General features: G+C 42.4%; 1 protein-coding gene across 2 annotated transcripts in view; it reads right to left on the reverse strand.

Annotated features, from left to right (window-relative positions):
- Positions 1-15975, reverse strand: part of RNF128 (ring finger protein 128) — a gene marked incomplete at its 5' end in the record, with an annotated part of 94231 nt that overhangs the window by 55054 nt on the left and 23202 nt on the right. Inside the window, one exon of one of the 2 annotated variants that reach the window (XM_081222518.1) lies at positions 559-1248. The exons of the other annotated variant lie outside the window; for it this stretch is intronic. Within the exon in view, the coding sequence (XP_081078644.1) occupies positions 559-1051 (493 nt within the window). Of the gene's footprint in view, positions 1-558; positions 1249-15975 lie in introns of those variants that run through there. 2 annotated transcript variants of the gene reach the window in all.

Genomic DNA, 15975 nt, shown 5'->3' on the forward strand with positions numbered 1-15975 from the left:
CGACAGCTGAGCAAAGTTTCCACCAAAACTGGAATGAGGTTAACAGGGCACAGTAACACAATCTTGTACCTGATACTAGGAAACATGCAGAGAAAACAGTGAGAGAGGAGGGAAAAAATCTGCTGCGGGCCTGAGGCCGTTAATCAGGACAAGACTGAGGAAGGGATTTCCAGGCAGGCTTCTTGGGTAGGCTTCTTCCCAGTCATTTCAAAGCCAAGGCCCACCACCAACCAATTAATCCAATGCAAAACACCCTCGTGAAACAGCAGGAAAAGACGACGCAAAGAGCCCAAACAGTCCTTCTCGAGTTGCCAGCCTCCTCACTCTGTTTTCACCCTTTTCTACCAGAGAGGCAAATTCTAAAGGATTTTTCCGCCCAACCCCCCGACGCAGGGTGAATCTCGGGGAAGAGAGGACCCTGCCCTCACTCGATGGGGACAGAAAGGACACTCGTTTTCCTTCGGAGCAAGGGGATAGGGGGAAGAGTACACTGAGGAAAATAAGGGAAAATGGCCTTGGCAGGGGTTTGATGGCGCGCAATTCGGTAGCGGCACTCACCCGGGTGAGACATGGGGATGACCTCATTGCGGGTCCCCGGGAAGTTAAAGATGACGGCTCCAGACGCCCCTCTCTCATAAGCCAGATGGATCTTGTCTGCGAAGGTGCAACCCCCGCCGCGCTGGATGAGGGCCAACCAAGAGACTTGCACGCTGCTGCCCCAGTCCCCCGGGACCGTGGGCACCGTGAAATTCGTGTGTGGGTTACAGGCGTTCAGCGCCCCTGGTCCGTCGGGCGGTACCAGGACCCCAGCCACTGGCTCGAGCGGCGAATCCTGGCCGTACACGCCCTCCTCGCTCAGCTCCCACACGGTGCGGTTCACTCCGGTGTGAGGAACCCGCCAGGACACGTTGAGGTACGCGGTCCACACTGCTTCGGCTCCCCGGGAACAGGGGGCTTGCGGACTCAGAGACAGCAGGAAGCACCAGGCCAGCAATCGGGAAAAGCCGCAGCCACCGCGGCAGGAGACCCCGGCCCCGGGCGGCGGCCCCATGGCGCGCGCGCTCTGCGGTTCCCTAGGGCCCCTGGCACGCGCCTTCCCGGCTCTCGGCGGGACCCCGGCCTTGGCCAGGTGCGCGCCAGGTGGGGAGGGGGCGGGGAGAGACTGGCACGCGCGGCGGGCTGGGTCGAAGCCGACAGGCACGTAACGTCGCTGGAGATGTTGCCGCAGATGCAGCTCTTCGGGGCTCCAGTCCTCTCCGCTACTGCCTTGGCCGCGTCGGGCTCCGGGGCTTTAGCGTGAAGCTCCGCCCAGCCGACTGGGGGTGGAGGCGGCTGGGAGGGAGGAAAGGACACTGCGGGATCCGCCTTTTAAAAGGGTAACAGGGGGCTTCCCTGGTGGCGCAGCAGGTTAAGAATCTGCCTGCCAATTGAGGGGACAGGGGTTCGAGCACTGGTCCGCGAAGATCCCACATTCTGTGTGGGGCAACCAACCCCGCGAGCCACAACTACTGAAGCCCGCGCGTACAGCCCATGCTCCACAACAAGAGAAGCCACTGCAATGAGAAGCCCGCGCACCACAACAAAGAACAAAAGCAGCCAAAATAAATAGACTAAATAAATTTTTTTTAAAAAGGGTAACAGGATGGGCAGGCATTAGAATAGGATCAGAGGCTGTGTGGTCAGGTGTGTCAAGTCGTTGTATGAAAAATGGACAGGCGAGGAACTATGGAATCAGCGAACAGAAATGCTCGTTGGTAGGATTCGAGTCCGTTTTGAATTGCAAGAATATATTTTTCCCTCGTAACGTTTGCCTGCAGGGCATTTCTGGCTTAAGGTGCCAGAATGCGAAAGTACTTCTAAAAAGCGCAGATCTGAAAGGTCTGACTTGCAGTCCAGAGAATTTGGGTAGGTGGGTGGTGTTTAAGCAGGCTATTTACTAATTCTCTAAGCGGGGGCTGGGGGGGGGCGGCCGGGAGAGAGCATTGCCTTTTTTTTTTAAACTTTTTCCTTTCCTTCTCTAAACAAGCGTCATACCTATGTATTTCCTTCTTAGCCTTACCTCATACTAAATATACTGTATCAGATGCCCCTTCTAAAAGTAATCTTAGCCTTCAAAAAAGAATGACCATTTTCATACTCCTCAAAACTAAGCCTCTTTTCTTCCATTTTCCACAAACCAGACTTACCCAAACAGATATGTCTGTGCCATTCATGACCTTAACTACATAATCTTTCTCCATCTCCCACTAACTAAAAAAGAGCCTGACTCACCTTGACAATTCACTCACAGCACTATTGTGTTAAGATTTCTCCTTACTTTAAGTGTACAATTTTTATCTACCCTGTCAGTTATTACATTTAGTAGGTGCTCAATAAATATGCATAGATTAAACTGAATTAATACTTCTGGTGTCTGACCGTTATGGATAACTTTTGCCCTTGGGGAAATTACTTTTCTGTGCCACAGTTTCCTCATCAACTGTAAAATGGGGATAATAATCGTACCTACCTCATAGAGTAGTCCAGATGATTAAATGAGTTCATACATATAAAGCACTTAGCAGAGTGTAAAAATTATATCTGTTAAATACTATTATTATTAAACAGATTCAGGGACCCAATACTTTTAAAATAATATTAAGGTTGTTACTTTGAGGTAATAATCAGAGAAACTAATCTTCAGAATGTTTACTTTTAGCCATTTTTTTCAGTTCAAATAAATATAATTTACTTTATCCAGCCCAACATTTGTTAAATTCCTAATCAATCATTCCACTCCCCTGCCCCAACATTTACTTAACCAACATCATTTGCAAAGATTAAGCATGGGACAATCCTGCATGTGATGTTCTTATGGCTTGAGAGAAACCTAGAGGAAAATTAACACCATAACCAAACAGCAACTAGAATCCAAATAAATGGGCAATTTTGTGAAACATGAATCGTAGGTGTTGAAAGGGACTTTAGAGGTCAAGGGAGATATATGGGACCAATAGCATGGCACCCCCAACTACTGATGACGTTAATCTCAGATAAAAATTACCTAGGGGAAAATAAAAGGGTAGCATCTGTCATCTAAAGAAATGGTACGGGACTTCCCTGGTGGTGCAGTGGTTAAGAATCCGCCTGCCAATGCAGGGGACACGGGTTCGAGCCCTGGTCTGGGAAGATCCCACATGCCTCAGAGCAACTAAGCCCGTGCACCACAACTACTGAGCCTGCACTCTAGAGCCCGTGAGCCACAACTACTGAGCCCACGTGCCACAACTACTGAAGCCCACGTGCCTAGAGCCCGTGCTCTGCAACAAGAGAAGCCACCACAATGAGAAGCCCGTGCACTGCAACGAAGAGTAGCCCCTGCTCGCTGCAACTAGAGAAAGACGGCACGCAGCAACGAAGGCCCAATGTAGCCAAAAATAAATAAATTTATATAAAAAAAAGAAATGGTACAGTTCCAGAAATTGTCTGAAATTGCTGGTGAAGAACACTCAATATTCAATCAGTATTACCTGCATGATTGGGTCTTCCCTGGCGGTCCAGTGGTTAAGACTCCGCACTTCCAATGCGGGGGATGTGGGTTTGATCCCTGGTCGGGGAACTAAGATCCCACATGACGTGCAGTGCAGCAGAAAATATATACATATAAAACCTGCATGACAATCAACTATGTTGTACTTTGAAAAAACAATGTGTTTAAAAGAAAAGAGATCTTTTATAAGGTATTTACAAAAATGAAGTTTGGAGAGACATTTGTTAATATTCATTCTTTCTTAAATATTTATTGCAATCTACTATATGCCAATCATGGGCTAAGCATTGGGTTAAAACAAAATAAGACATTAACTCTGCTCTCAAAAAGCTCATAAATTACCTTTGATGAGACAAACAAGCTGATAATTGTAATATATATATAGAGAGAGTGCTGATGTATATAGTATAAGAGCTACACTAGAGGTATGCATAGGGCAGTAGTGGGTGTTAGAGAAGAGGAACTAACCCCGACTGGTAAGTAAGAAAAAGCTTCCCAGAGGAGGTTACACCTGTGCTGACTTTGAGAGTGTTAGCCTTTCTAGACAGAGAACAATACAAGAAAAGGCACTGAGGCATGAAACTGAAAATGTTGAGAAACAACAAGTACTACAGGCTCTATAAACACCAAGTGTTTGGAACCCAGAGTACAAGAGATAAAGTTATAAAGGGACAAAGGGGTCAGTTCTTGAGAGTCCTTTGGGTAAAGCTAAGGAGTTTGGACTTAAACCAAACGCAAGGAGTAATATAATCAGGGTTTAAGCAGGAAGTAGTAAAATCAGATCTGAATTTTAGTGATCATTATGCTTCTCTGTGAATAAAAATTGGAGGAGACAAGAGTAGAAGCAGGGAGCCCAGATACAGGATTGTTGGCAGTGCTCCATGTGAGAAATGAAGGTGGCTTGGACTAAATAGGTAGTGGAGATAAAGAGAAATGGACAGATTGGTAATGTATTTTGGATATAGAATCAACAGGACTTGTTTGGAGGATAAATGAGAGGGAAGAGTTAGGGATTGCTCTGAAGCTTTTGGCTTGGAAGACTGAATGGCATTTAATTAGGAGGAGGGTTTTAAATGTGTGGAGTGGGTAGGAGGAGGAATGAGTTCAGTTTAGACAAGTTGAATTCAAGGTACCCATGATGTAACTAGGTAGAACTGTCCGGCAGGCAGTTGGATTTTCTGATCGCTGAACACCTACTAAGCGTAAGACACTTGAGAGGTGCAGGTATACAGAGACAAATGAAACAGTCCCTGCCCTCAAGGAGTTCATAGTTTAGTAGGAAAGTCAAAGAGGCAAACACACAATAACAATATAGTGTAATACATGTTATCACTGAGAAGAGTATAGGGTGCTATGGCAACATGGGCGTGGCTCTCTTTACGAACAAATAGAGCTAATCAAGAAAAAAGAAACTAATGATATTCAGGCATAGGCAATAGGCAATACATGAGAACACCAGCGAACATCCAGAGAACTAACATTCAATAGTTAGGCGTGTCTGGGGGAGCAAAGAGGGAGCCAAGGGGAGTGAAGCAGGTCAAGTGGGTTATGCCAGAACATGAAGAGTTTAGAAATCTATGTTAAAGAGTGTGGGCTCAATGCACATGTGCACACACATATTTACTAAAGTAAATATGGCAAAATGATAACAATTGTTGAATCTAGATGGTGGGTATATAGGTGCTCGCTGTAATATTTTTCAACTTTTCCCTATATTTTAAACTTTTTGTAATGATGAGTTTATGTTGTGAATTTATATTGAAATCAGTGGATCAAACAAATGATAGTATCAGGCCTAGGCTTACATAGATCATCTGGATTGTATGGGGGCAAGACAGGAGGCAGAGAGACTGATACGGAGGCTAACACCCTCAGCACTATTCTGGAGGTCTAGACCAGTAGTGGAGATGAAGGTATCAGACTATCATAGCTTGATGACATGAACCATTAAAATCATCCTATGAACTCCCCTTGCTATGAGTTCCTCCTCACCAAGCAACCTTCTTTTCATCATTTAGCTCCTCCTGTAAATATGCCTACAGGGAGGTAATTCTCTGATCAGCAAACACTAGTATCTGTTTCACTGGAAGTTATACTTCTCATTATAAATTAATCAGTTGGCATTCTGGCTTATATATTGGTCTCGTGAATTTGTTTAATTGTGAGTCAGTCCCCAGGAGCCCAGGCTCTGCTAATACTACCAATCAAATTTCAAAGCTTACAAAGCTAAGAACCAGACTGTAGATCATGACTGCATCAGAGTGCTCCTACTTTATGGAGCCTTGTCTGGGTAACTCTCTGGCTTTCCCTAACCATATCCCTCTGTCTCACTGTGATTTCTCTTCAAACTGCAACAGAGGCTTGCTACTAAGGATGAGATCTGTTGATCGGGAGCATCAGCATTGTCAGCAAGCTCATGAGAAATGAAGAATCTCAGGTCCCACCCAGACCTGCTGAATCAGAACCTGCATTTAAACAAGATTCCCAGGTGATTTGTATGCAAATATAAGTTTGAGAAGACCTGAGTATCCTGAGGGTAGCCAGCACTCAGCCTCTGCTTGAACACTCTCAGTGTCAGAGCTTACTACCTCACAAAGCATCGCATCCTGAGTAGTACTGCGCTTTTCTTATTGGAAGGTTCATGGAAATGCAGTGTGATTTTGCTTCAGTCTTTCCTCTTTCTCCCACCCAACTCTTCCAACCCCAGGTCCCCAGAGTTTCCATGCTATTCCCCAGCTGTCATATCACCACTCCACCAGGGCCTTTGCTTTGAGCAGTTTCCTGGTACCAGACTTCACCTTATTCCTGACCCTCAAACCAAATTTACCAGTCCTAAATGTATTCCTTCGGGGCCCTGCTGTCCCTAAGGCTAATAACAGCTATTGTTCATTGAGCATTTACTATGTTCTTTACATGCATTATCTCATAATTTTCACAACCATCCATTATTATCCCCATTTTCAGAAGAGGAAACTGGCTCAGAGAGAATTAGCAACCCCCTAAGCTCATATAGCTAGTAACAGAATCAGGATTCCAATGCACTTCTGACTCTGAGTATTAATAGCCGATAATGACTCAGTATCTTCCCTCTAGAGAGTGGTATTTGCATTCTAACATTGCCTTATACCCAAGAAGGAAAGTTCATGTGAAATGTTTCTTGCATGCATTTCAGGCACTGTGACCAGTGACAGAGATATATTTGGGCCAGGAGGCTTTTTGAATTCCTCAAATCCTACCACAAAGGCTAGCCTTGCCAAATATTTATATCAGCAACACTGATCTGAAAGCTGCCCTAAGCAGTGCACTATCTAATGATGAACTGGTAAACAGAGCAGCATCCTGCAGAAGCAACAGCAGGGTACCACCATGGCCGATTAAGTTTCCGATCATACTGAGTTTCTGCAGCTGTGCAGAGATGGGCCATAGTGTTCAGCCTTTAATATGTCTGCAGGAAATGAGACACCACATCTGGCTTCTTACCATTAAATAAATGGTAAAGCACCATCTGAGACGGCTAGTGTCCTGGCATCAAAGCAATGATGTGGCCACACAGCTGGACAATATAGGTGTAGAGAATGAATGGCAACAAATCTCCACTCAAGGCAATTGCCCCATGGATAGCAAGAAGATGACGGTGGTGTGGAGAGAGAGAGCAGCCAAACAAAACAGAACAAAAAGCCCCAAATGTGATGCTGCAGCATACTTTCAAATACTATACTGTTACTTGCAAACGCAGGTAAACCTCAGTCAGCTCAAGTGGGTACACAACCATTAGAAAACAGGGGATATTTTTAAACAAAGATTTCATGCACTCTAAGAAAAGACAGAATTTCAGAGAGGGGCTTTACAACAGTAGGTGTGCTATATCTGAAACTAAGAACAGTCTTATACCTGTAACAGAAATAGCTACCATTGAGAACCTGCTAGGGGCCAGATACTTTACACCCATGAGATAAGTATTATATGCTACATCTTACAGAAGAAGCAACACACGCTCAGGTTAAGTAACTTGCTGAGGGCACCCACTAGGGAATAACCTAATGATTGGATTAGAATTTGACCCGACATCTTAGTACAAAACTACACTCTTCTCCTTATGCAACATTCCACTCCTTATAACACTACCTTCCAAAGTAGAGGTAGGAAGGAAACATATTTATTGAGAACTTACTATGTGCCAGACACTGTACATGTATTAATTATATCATTTGATTCTTACAACAAGTAATAAAAGCCCATTATTTTCAGATGAGGAAAATGAGGCTCAGAAAGGTGAAGTATCTTGCCAAAGGTCACACAGCTAGTAAGTGGCAGAGTTGGAATTCACATGGGAGTATATCGGACTCCAAATTCTATACCATTTTCACTCTGCTGTACTACCTCTCCACACACGTAGTGAGGATATTATTACAAGGTGGAAAGATTCGGTGTTTTTCAACCAGATATGGTAACACATTTAACCTACTAAGAACCCCTCATCAGGGTGCCCTGATTTCTTGCTGAGCAGCCCTGGAAATCCTAGATAACAGAGATTATGAAAGTACATTTTGTCAAGTGCTTCATCATCATTTATAAATGTCTACATCTTCAGTTGTACACACTCGCTCCCATGCATGTGTGGAGTGGAATGCCTGAACATGTGTTATGTGTGGAAAGGGTGTTTTCTGTCCACTGATGAAAACTGGTACAGAAAGGAATTGTACTGATAAGGATAATGCAGAAAATTTAAGCTGTGTCAAGTTGATTGCTATTGAAGGATCAGATTAGCTATCTTGAGTTTGGGGAGATGATTGAGGGGATCCCAGATTGCTAAAAAGGGATAAGAGTGGGGAAGGGCCCAAGGCATGGGAGGGCAGCAATGGCTCCAGGGGAAAGTTGGGCAGGGGAGGTGCTTGGAGGGAAAGATGGACATGAGTGATTTTTACCCTCGCCTGCAGTATCAGGACAACCTACTTGGGAAATTAATCTGTTCTCATGCAGTCTCCTCTCTCCTTTTTTTTTTTTTTTTTAGGTTTCTAGTAAGATGAAGACTTCCAAAGAATTAAATCTGTGTCCACAAGAGATTTATGTATATTAAAAGAAAGAAAAACAATTGCTTGGGGAAAATGGGAAAAAAATGTTTTTAATGAATTGTGCCCTACAGATATGGCCACATATTTGAGGTTTACTTCCAACCTGTTTGTGCTACTCAGTAGACTAGATCCACAGAACTCCCTCATTCCAGTCTCTGTTGTTATTTTTAACTTTTCCATTGACTGGTTATGTGACACCAAGGAAGCTTCTCTTTCTTCTTTCTCAGCTACAAAATAGGGATAATAATAATGAAAAACTGTGCAGGTATATTTTGAACCACTTAGTGTTCCTTCAGATTAAAGCCTACCAAATCAGCTAGTGTGGCTAAAATAAATATCTATGATTTTGTCACTGCCTAGGACAAATGACACAATCGCTGTAGAAGGGAGTGGGCCTCGCAGGCATGGATAAGATCAGATTACTAAATTAAGGAGGGGTTAAGTTCTTTAAAATGCACATGGGCAGTAAGCTTTTTTTTAGCCTACAGACAGAATGGGATTCCTTTCTAATAGGAGCCTAATGTGATAATTCCTAGTAAAGCTGGGGCTTCTGAAAAGCAGTTTAAGAATAAACATAGTGGGCTTCCTTGGTGGTGCAGTGGTTAAGAATCCGCCTGCCAATGCAGGGGACACGGGTTCAAGCCCTGGCCCAGGAAGATCCCACATACCGCAGAGCAACTAAGCTCCTGCGCCACAACTACTGAGCCTGCGCTCTAGAGCCCGTGAGCCACAACTACTGAGGCCACGTGCCACAACTACTGAAGTCCACGTGCCTAGAGCCTGTGCTCCGCAACAAGAGAAGCCGCAGAAATGAGAAGCCCACGCACTGCAACAAAGAGTAGCCCTCACTCGCCACAACTAGAGAAAGCCCATGCACAGCGACGAAGACCCAACGCAGCCAAAAATAAATAAATAAATTAAATATCATTAAAAAAGAATAAACATAGTTATATTGTAGCACATAATCACAATCACCTACTGAGGCCAAAGTATACTCTCTTTTTTTTTTAGAGTAGAAACTTTATTTTATTTATTATTTTGTTTAAATTTTATTTATTTTTTGGCTGTGTTGGGTCTTTGTTGCTGTGCGTGGGCTTCCTCTAGTTATGGCAAGCGGGGGTTACTCTTCATTGCAGTGCGTGGGCTTCTCATTGCAGTGGCTTCTCTCGTTGCGGAGCATAGGCTCCAGGCGGGCAGGCTTCAGTAGTTGCAGCATGTGGGCTCAGTAGTTGTGGCTCACGGGCTCTAGAGTGCAGGCTCAGTAGTTGTGGTGCACAGGCTTAGTTGCTCTGCAGCATGTGGGATCTTCCCGGACCAGGGATCAAACCTGTGTCCCCTACATTGGCAGGCGGATTCCTAACCACTGTGCCACTCGAGAAGTCCTAAGGTTTACTCTTTAGAAGCTAAAGTCAGCCTGAGTGTGGGCAAAGGCAGCCTTTGTATTCCAAGGGGCAAAGTCAAAAATTCACAGCTGCCAACTATATGCATTAGGATTAGTTGCTGCTGGCCAGGGCTCAAAATCGATCAAAAACTTGGAGTAAACAAGTATCTGGCAATAAGTGACCAGGTACTAGCACACAGTTGAGACAACTGAAATTAGCTGGCCTCCCACTCATGATTCACATAGTAATTAAGTTCTGTCACACCAGAATTAGATGTGTCATGGTTATGTTGGTCTCAGGAAACGGGCAAGAGACAAGCAGGCCTTCAACAATAGGGTATTTTATGGGCTTCCCTGGTGGCGCAGTGGTTAGGAATCTGTCTGCCAATGCAGGGGACATGGGTTTGAGCCCTGGTCCGGGAAGATCCCACATGCCACGGAGCAACTAAGCCCGTGCGCCAGAACTACTGAGCCTGCGCTCTAGAGCCCACGAGCCACAACTACTGAAGCCCGTGCACCTAGAAGCCCACGCTCCACAACAACAGAAGCCACTGCAATGAGAAGCCCGCGCACCACAAGGAAGAGTAACCCCCGCTCACCGCAACTAGAGGAAGCCCACACGCAGCAATGAAGACCCAATGCAGCCAAAAATAAAAATAAATAAAATTAATAAATTTTAAAAAACAAAAAAAAACCCAAAAGGGTATTTTATGGTTACAAAAATTACTTTGATTTGACTTCACCACAAATCATGCAGTATAAAGTATAGGAAGTTTAATGAGGAAAAACACTAATGGAATCATCAAAAGGAAAAAATGTCCAGATCCACCAAACCACAGCACACTCAGGAATCCATAAAATCACTTCTCCCTTAGCTGTCAATCTTCCGATTAGCAGAGGGTGGGTATACTCTTTTCTAAGTTGTCTCTATGTGACTTTGTGTGCAGATAGGATCAGTATACTTCAGGTCCTTCAGAACAAACTAGTTTGGACACAGAAGTCAACAACTGCTTAATATTCTAGATGCCGTCAGCTCTGGAGCCACAGAAAGCCTTTTAGCAGAGGCAATGAAGTGGCTCAGCAATGTTTGCTTTTTGTGGGGGGAAATAAAGATAGAGGGAGCAGACATTGAAAGCCTGAAGCTCCTGTTTGTTTGAAGAAGAGTTTGTCAACTTTACCTTCAATAATCCTACCAGTTCATTAAATGTCTTCATTTTGCTGAGGCGGTGATGGTTCAGGTGTTTAGAGACCCGATGAGAGCATATGTTTGGGCCCTACAAGGTGTTTAGGGCTCAACACCCTGATGGTTTTAGGGCCTTCTGTTTGTTTGGATTCAAGGCAGGATGAAAACTTTTCAGCACACACTTTCCAAGAACCAAGCTGTCTTATATCAGTGCCTTCAGTTATGCCCCTCATAAGGCGTTTTCAGCAGAGGTTTTCAAGTTCTGAGACAGGTGGAACAGTCACTTGCTTAAAGGTAGTACACTGGAACAAAGTAGATTTATAACGCCTGCTGTTATCCAGCCTTTTTTTTTTTTTTTAACAGAATCTTAGCCCTGTCACTGCAAGTTGTGTTATGTAGCAGTGAACAAGCAAAGAAGAAACAGACTTACTGGGGAAAAAAAGTGTGCTAGACTAATCCCACCTGATAACTTCAGTCAGTATTTGAATTTAGGGAAAAAAAATTTTACTAACCTCGACCCTCTGGGCCATCCAACATACAAAATGATAAGCAATAAGCATCACTGGGCATACAGGACTTATAATTTTCTCTTTTGGAGTTTCGGTGATTTAAAAGAAAATTCACACATTCTCTAATTTATTCATTAGAATAATAAACATTTTTTAGAGCTTCTAATATCTACAGTCTTATGATAGTTGCAACAAGGTCCCTCCATTTAGTATCTTAGTCTACTGGGGGTAAATTGTACCAAGGAAAATTTTGTAAGCCCTCTCTTTGTTTTTGCCTATGTGAATCTAGATTATAAGCAATACAAGCTTTAGTTGAAAGCCTAGTCTAATCTCAATTGCCTACTAATGGGGAAGAGAAGTGATATTAATTTTCTCTCAGATTATTGTAAATAGCCTTCTAATTGATTTCCCTGCTTTTTGTCTCTCCCTCACTCCAAGTCATCCTTCATATTACTGCCATTTATACTTTTGAAAACATAGCTATGATTATGTCATTTCTCACTGTATATTGAACAGAATAGAAATTTCTAAGCTTTGATGGCTAGGATCTCAACAATCTAGGTCCATCTGACCACTGTCTCCTTTATACTTCCACTGTGTCTGACATATATGTGTATTATATATAGTATCTTCCATGCTATGCTGCATTTATTTACTTACATATCTCCTCCGTCAGAGACTGAGCTCCTTGAGAGGAGGGACCATGTATTTTTCTTCTTTGTAGCCCCTGCTCTTAGCCTGGCACATTAGAGTACATTTGAAAAACAGTAAGTGGACGGCAAGAACTGGAGGGCATGCTGGTTAGTTTGCTGGCTAGCTGTATGAGTTATTTTCCACTGTGTTTGTTAAGGTATAATTTACATACAATAAACTTTTTTAGTGTACAGTTCCATAAATTTCGACAAATATTCAATATATAGTCATGTAGCCACTACCACTATCAAGATATAGAACAGTTTCATCACCCCCAAAATTCCACATACTATGCCTTTATAGTCAAAGCCCCCCCATCTCCTTAACCCTTGGCAACCCTTCATCTGTTTTCTGTCCCTATGGTTTTGCCTTTCTAGGATGTCATATAAATGGAATCACTCAGTATGTAGTTTTTTTGTGTCTGACTTCTTTCACTTAGTAAAATGCGTTTGAGATTCATCCATGTTATTGCAATGGCAGGGCATTTAAACAAAAGAGTGGTCAGAGAGATGGGTGCTGGGAAGGGGTACAAAGTCCTGTGTGAGTATAGAGGCGGGAATGTTTGCTTTTGACTTAAGAAATTAGGGGAGATTTCATGGAGAAAGCAACATCTGTCTGAGCAGGGCCTTGAGGGATAGGTGGGATTTTTATAGGTACCAATGGTGAGAGAAGATATTTCAGTAAAGGATATAGCAGAAACAAAAGCTCAGAGTCAGGAAAAAGCAGAGGGGATTTAGGAAACATTATTTCAGTTTGTTGAGAGCACAAGAGGAGGAGTAGCAGGAGATAGGGCAGAAAAGGTAGGTTAGGGTTTTATTGACCTTGAAAAGGTATTTAGGAATTTGGTCTTGATTTATTAGGCAGTGGATAGTCATTGCAGGTTTTTGATTCAAGCTCTTCTTGGAGGAGAGTAATAGTTCTACCTGCAGGTAATTCTGTTACCCTGCCTGAGCTGAAGTAGACAGCTCTCTATCTGGGTGAGTATACAACTATGACACGTAAAACAAGGCCACAAATGATATTTAAATATACCAAAAGCATACCAAGGATATAAAATATCTGCACTACTGGTACTCACTAGAAAACGAGTTCATGAAATGACAGAATCTAATACTTACCCAAAGCTCTCTTATCTCTTCATTCATTTGTATTCTCTCAATTCTCTCTACAGTCAAGTTATCAAAAAGCCAAGCATTGTTCCTGGATTCTATTTTCCAGATTCTCCACAGAAACACCTTCACTGGGCTAAGTAAGAATTAATGTTATGGCTTCTGTCTTAGCAGACAGCCAATAAAAAATCCTGGCTGCCCAGTATTTCTTTCTTTTGTAAAACTTTGTTATCCACTGATATTACTCAAATTCCTATGTAAAAAGAACCCATTCCTATTTGGGATGCTTTTTTTTCTGGGACAAGAATAGACATTTCACCAAAGAGAATAGTATACACATGGTAGATAAGCACATGAAAAGATGTTCAACATTATTAGCCATTAGGGAAATGTTCATTAAAACCACAATGTGATATCACTGTACACCTATCAAAATAGCTTAAAAAAAGTGATCACACCAAATGATGGTGAGAATGTGGAGGAACTGGATCACACACACATACACTGTTGGTGAGAAATGTAAAATGGTATAGCCAATTTGGAAAACAGTCTGTCAGTTTCTTATAAAACTAAACATGTAACTACCATATGACTCAGCAATATCAGTCATGGACCTCTATCTTAGATAAATGAAAAATTATATTCACTAAAACATATATATATGAATGTTTATAGCAGCTTCATTCATAATTGCCAGAAACTGGAAACAACCCAAATGCTCTTCAATAGGTGAATGGTTAATAAATTGTGATACATCCATACCATGGAATATTACTCAGCAATGAAAAGGAATGAACTATGAATATATGCAACGATCTGGATGAATCTCCAGAGAATTTTACTGAGTGAAAAAAGCCAATCCCCCAAAATTACATACAGTATGATCCCATTTATATAACATCTTTGAGATGAAAAACTGTAGTAATGAAGAACAGATTAGTGGTTGCCCAGAGCCAAGGAGAGGGTATGGGGTGGAGTTGTGTGTCACTATAAAAGGCCCACATGAGGGAACAATGTGGTGATGGAACTGTTCTGAATCTTGACTGTGGTGATGATTACATGAACCTAAACATGTAATAAAATTGCATAACGATTTCCCTGGTGGTGCAGTGGTTAAGCATCCACCTGCCAATGCAGGGGACACAGGTTCGAGCCTTAGTCCAGGAATATCCCACATGCCACAGAGCAACTAAGCCCATACGCCACAACTACTGAGCCTGAGCTCTAGAGCCCTCAAGCCACAACTACTGAAGCTCATGCGCCTAGAGCCCGTGCTCCACAACCAAAGAAGCCACTGCAATGAGAAGCCCATGCACCACAAACAAGAGTAGCCCCCTCTTGCCGCAACTACAGAAAGCCCACGCACTGCAACTAGAGGAAGCCCACGCGCAGCAACGAAGACCCAACGCAGCCAAAAATAAAAAGTAAATAAATAAGCAAATAAAAAAGAATACTTCAGCTGCATAAAGACCTTGTATGACCTATCTGTTCATCTCCGAGGACCCCAGCCTAAGAATCCCCTCTTTAGATGGATTCTATTTTATCCATAAATGTCTTATTTTTTGTATTGGATTTAACCAAGCGACTAATTGAAATCCCCTTGAATTACGTAGGCTACAGAACTAAATTTTTACCATTTCAATTATTAAATGTAATGATGGAAGAAGACAGGGCTGGCACTTGCAAATAGGAAGAACTGTTTCAAGTGCATAAAGTAATTTTGGAAGAGAACATAGATACAGATGAATAGGTATTAGGACATATTCAAGAGTCAGGCTTACCTACATAATACCAAAACAATTGTTTAAAAGTGGAACATTCAGTTGCCTTGTTCAACTAGTATCTTTTATTTATTTTGGTATCATGTAAACATATATGATGCTAACTGTGGCAAAGGGTTATTAAAATAGAAACAGGGGGAAGAGCAAGAGTTTAAATGCTGTGATGGGAAAATAAACAGCTGAGTTGAGTAACATTTTAGATGTGTAGACAGAAAAAAAGGTGGAGAAAAATGTAAGGGAAATGGTGTCTTGCAATAAGCAACTTTCTAGTTCATTGCAGTTTGTCAAGTATTTAGGAATAGAGGGCATTCATGCTTAAAGTAGTAGTCATTTACCAAAGCTCTGATGATCTTTATCTTATTAGAAGAATTATATTCTTAAAATGTAAACAGTATTCTTGCCTTCCTGGCTTTCTCCTTCAGATATTGAAATCAACTTTTTAATTTTTTGAGTTGAATTTCATTTTCCACCTAAAGCTAGGTACACACCAGAATTATTATACTGAAGGTGTAGTTTTCTCAGGGTCATTGTTTATTAGTTCCCTAAGAAAGGAGTCAGATCTCAGTCATAGATACTAGTAGATGGGAAGCAGTGATGCAGATAATACAAAAGAGCAGATTATCAAAGACACTTGGAGTTGGCTTTGAAATGCATTTTTCAGCACATTTTCATCTTATGTTTTATGCAGGTGTTCCCTTCAGACCCATAAGAGGTGACT

Source organism: Mesoplodon bidens, assembly GCF_964165515.1.
Source record: "Mesoplodon bidens genome assembly, chromosome: X".
NCBI lineage: Eukaryota > Metazoa > Chordata > Mammalia > Artiodactyla > Ziphiidae > Mesoplodon > Mesoplodon bidens.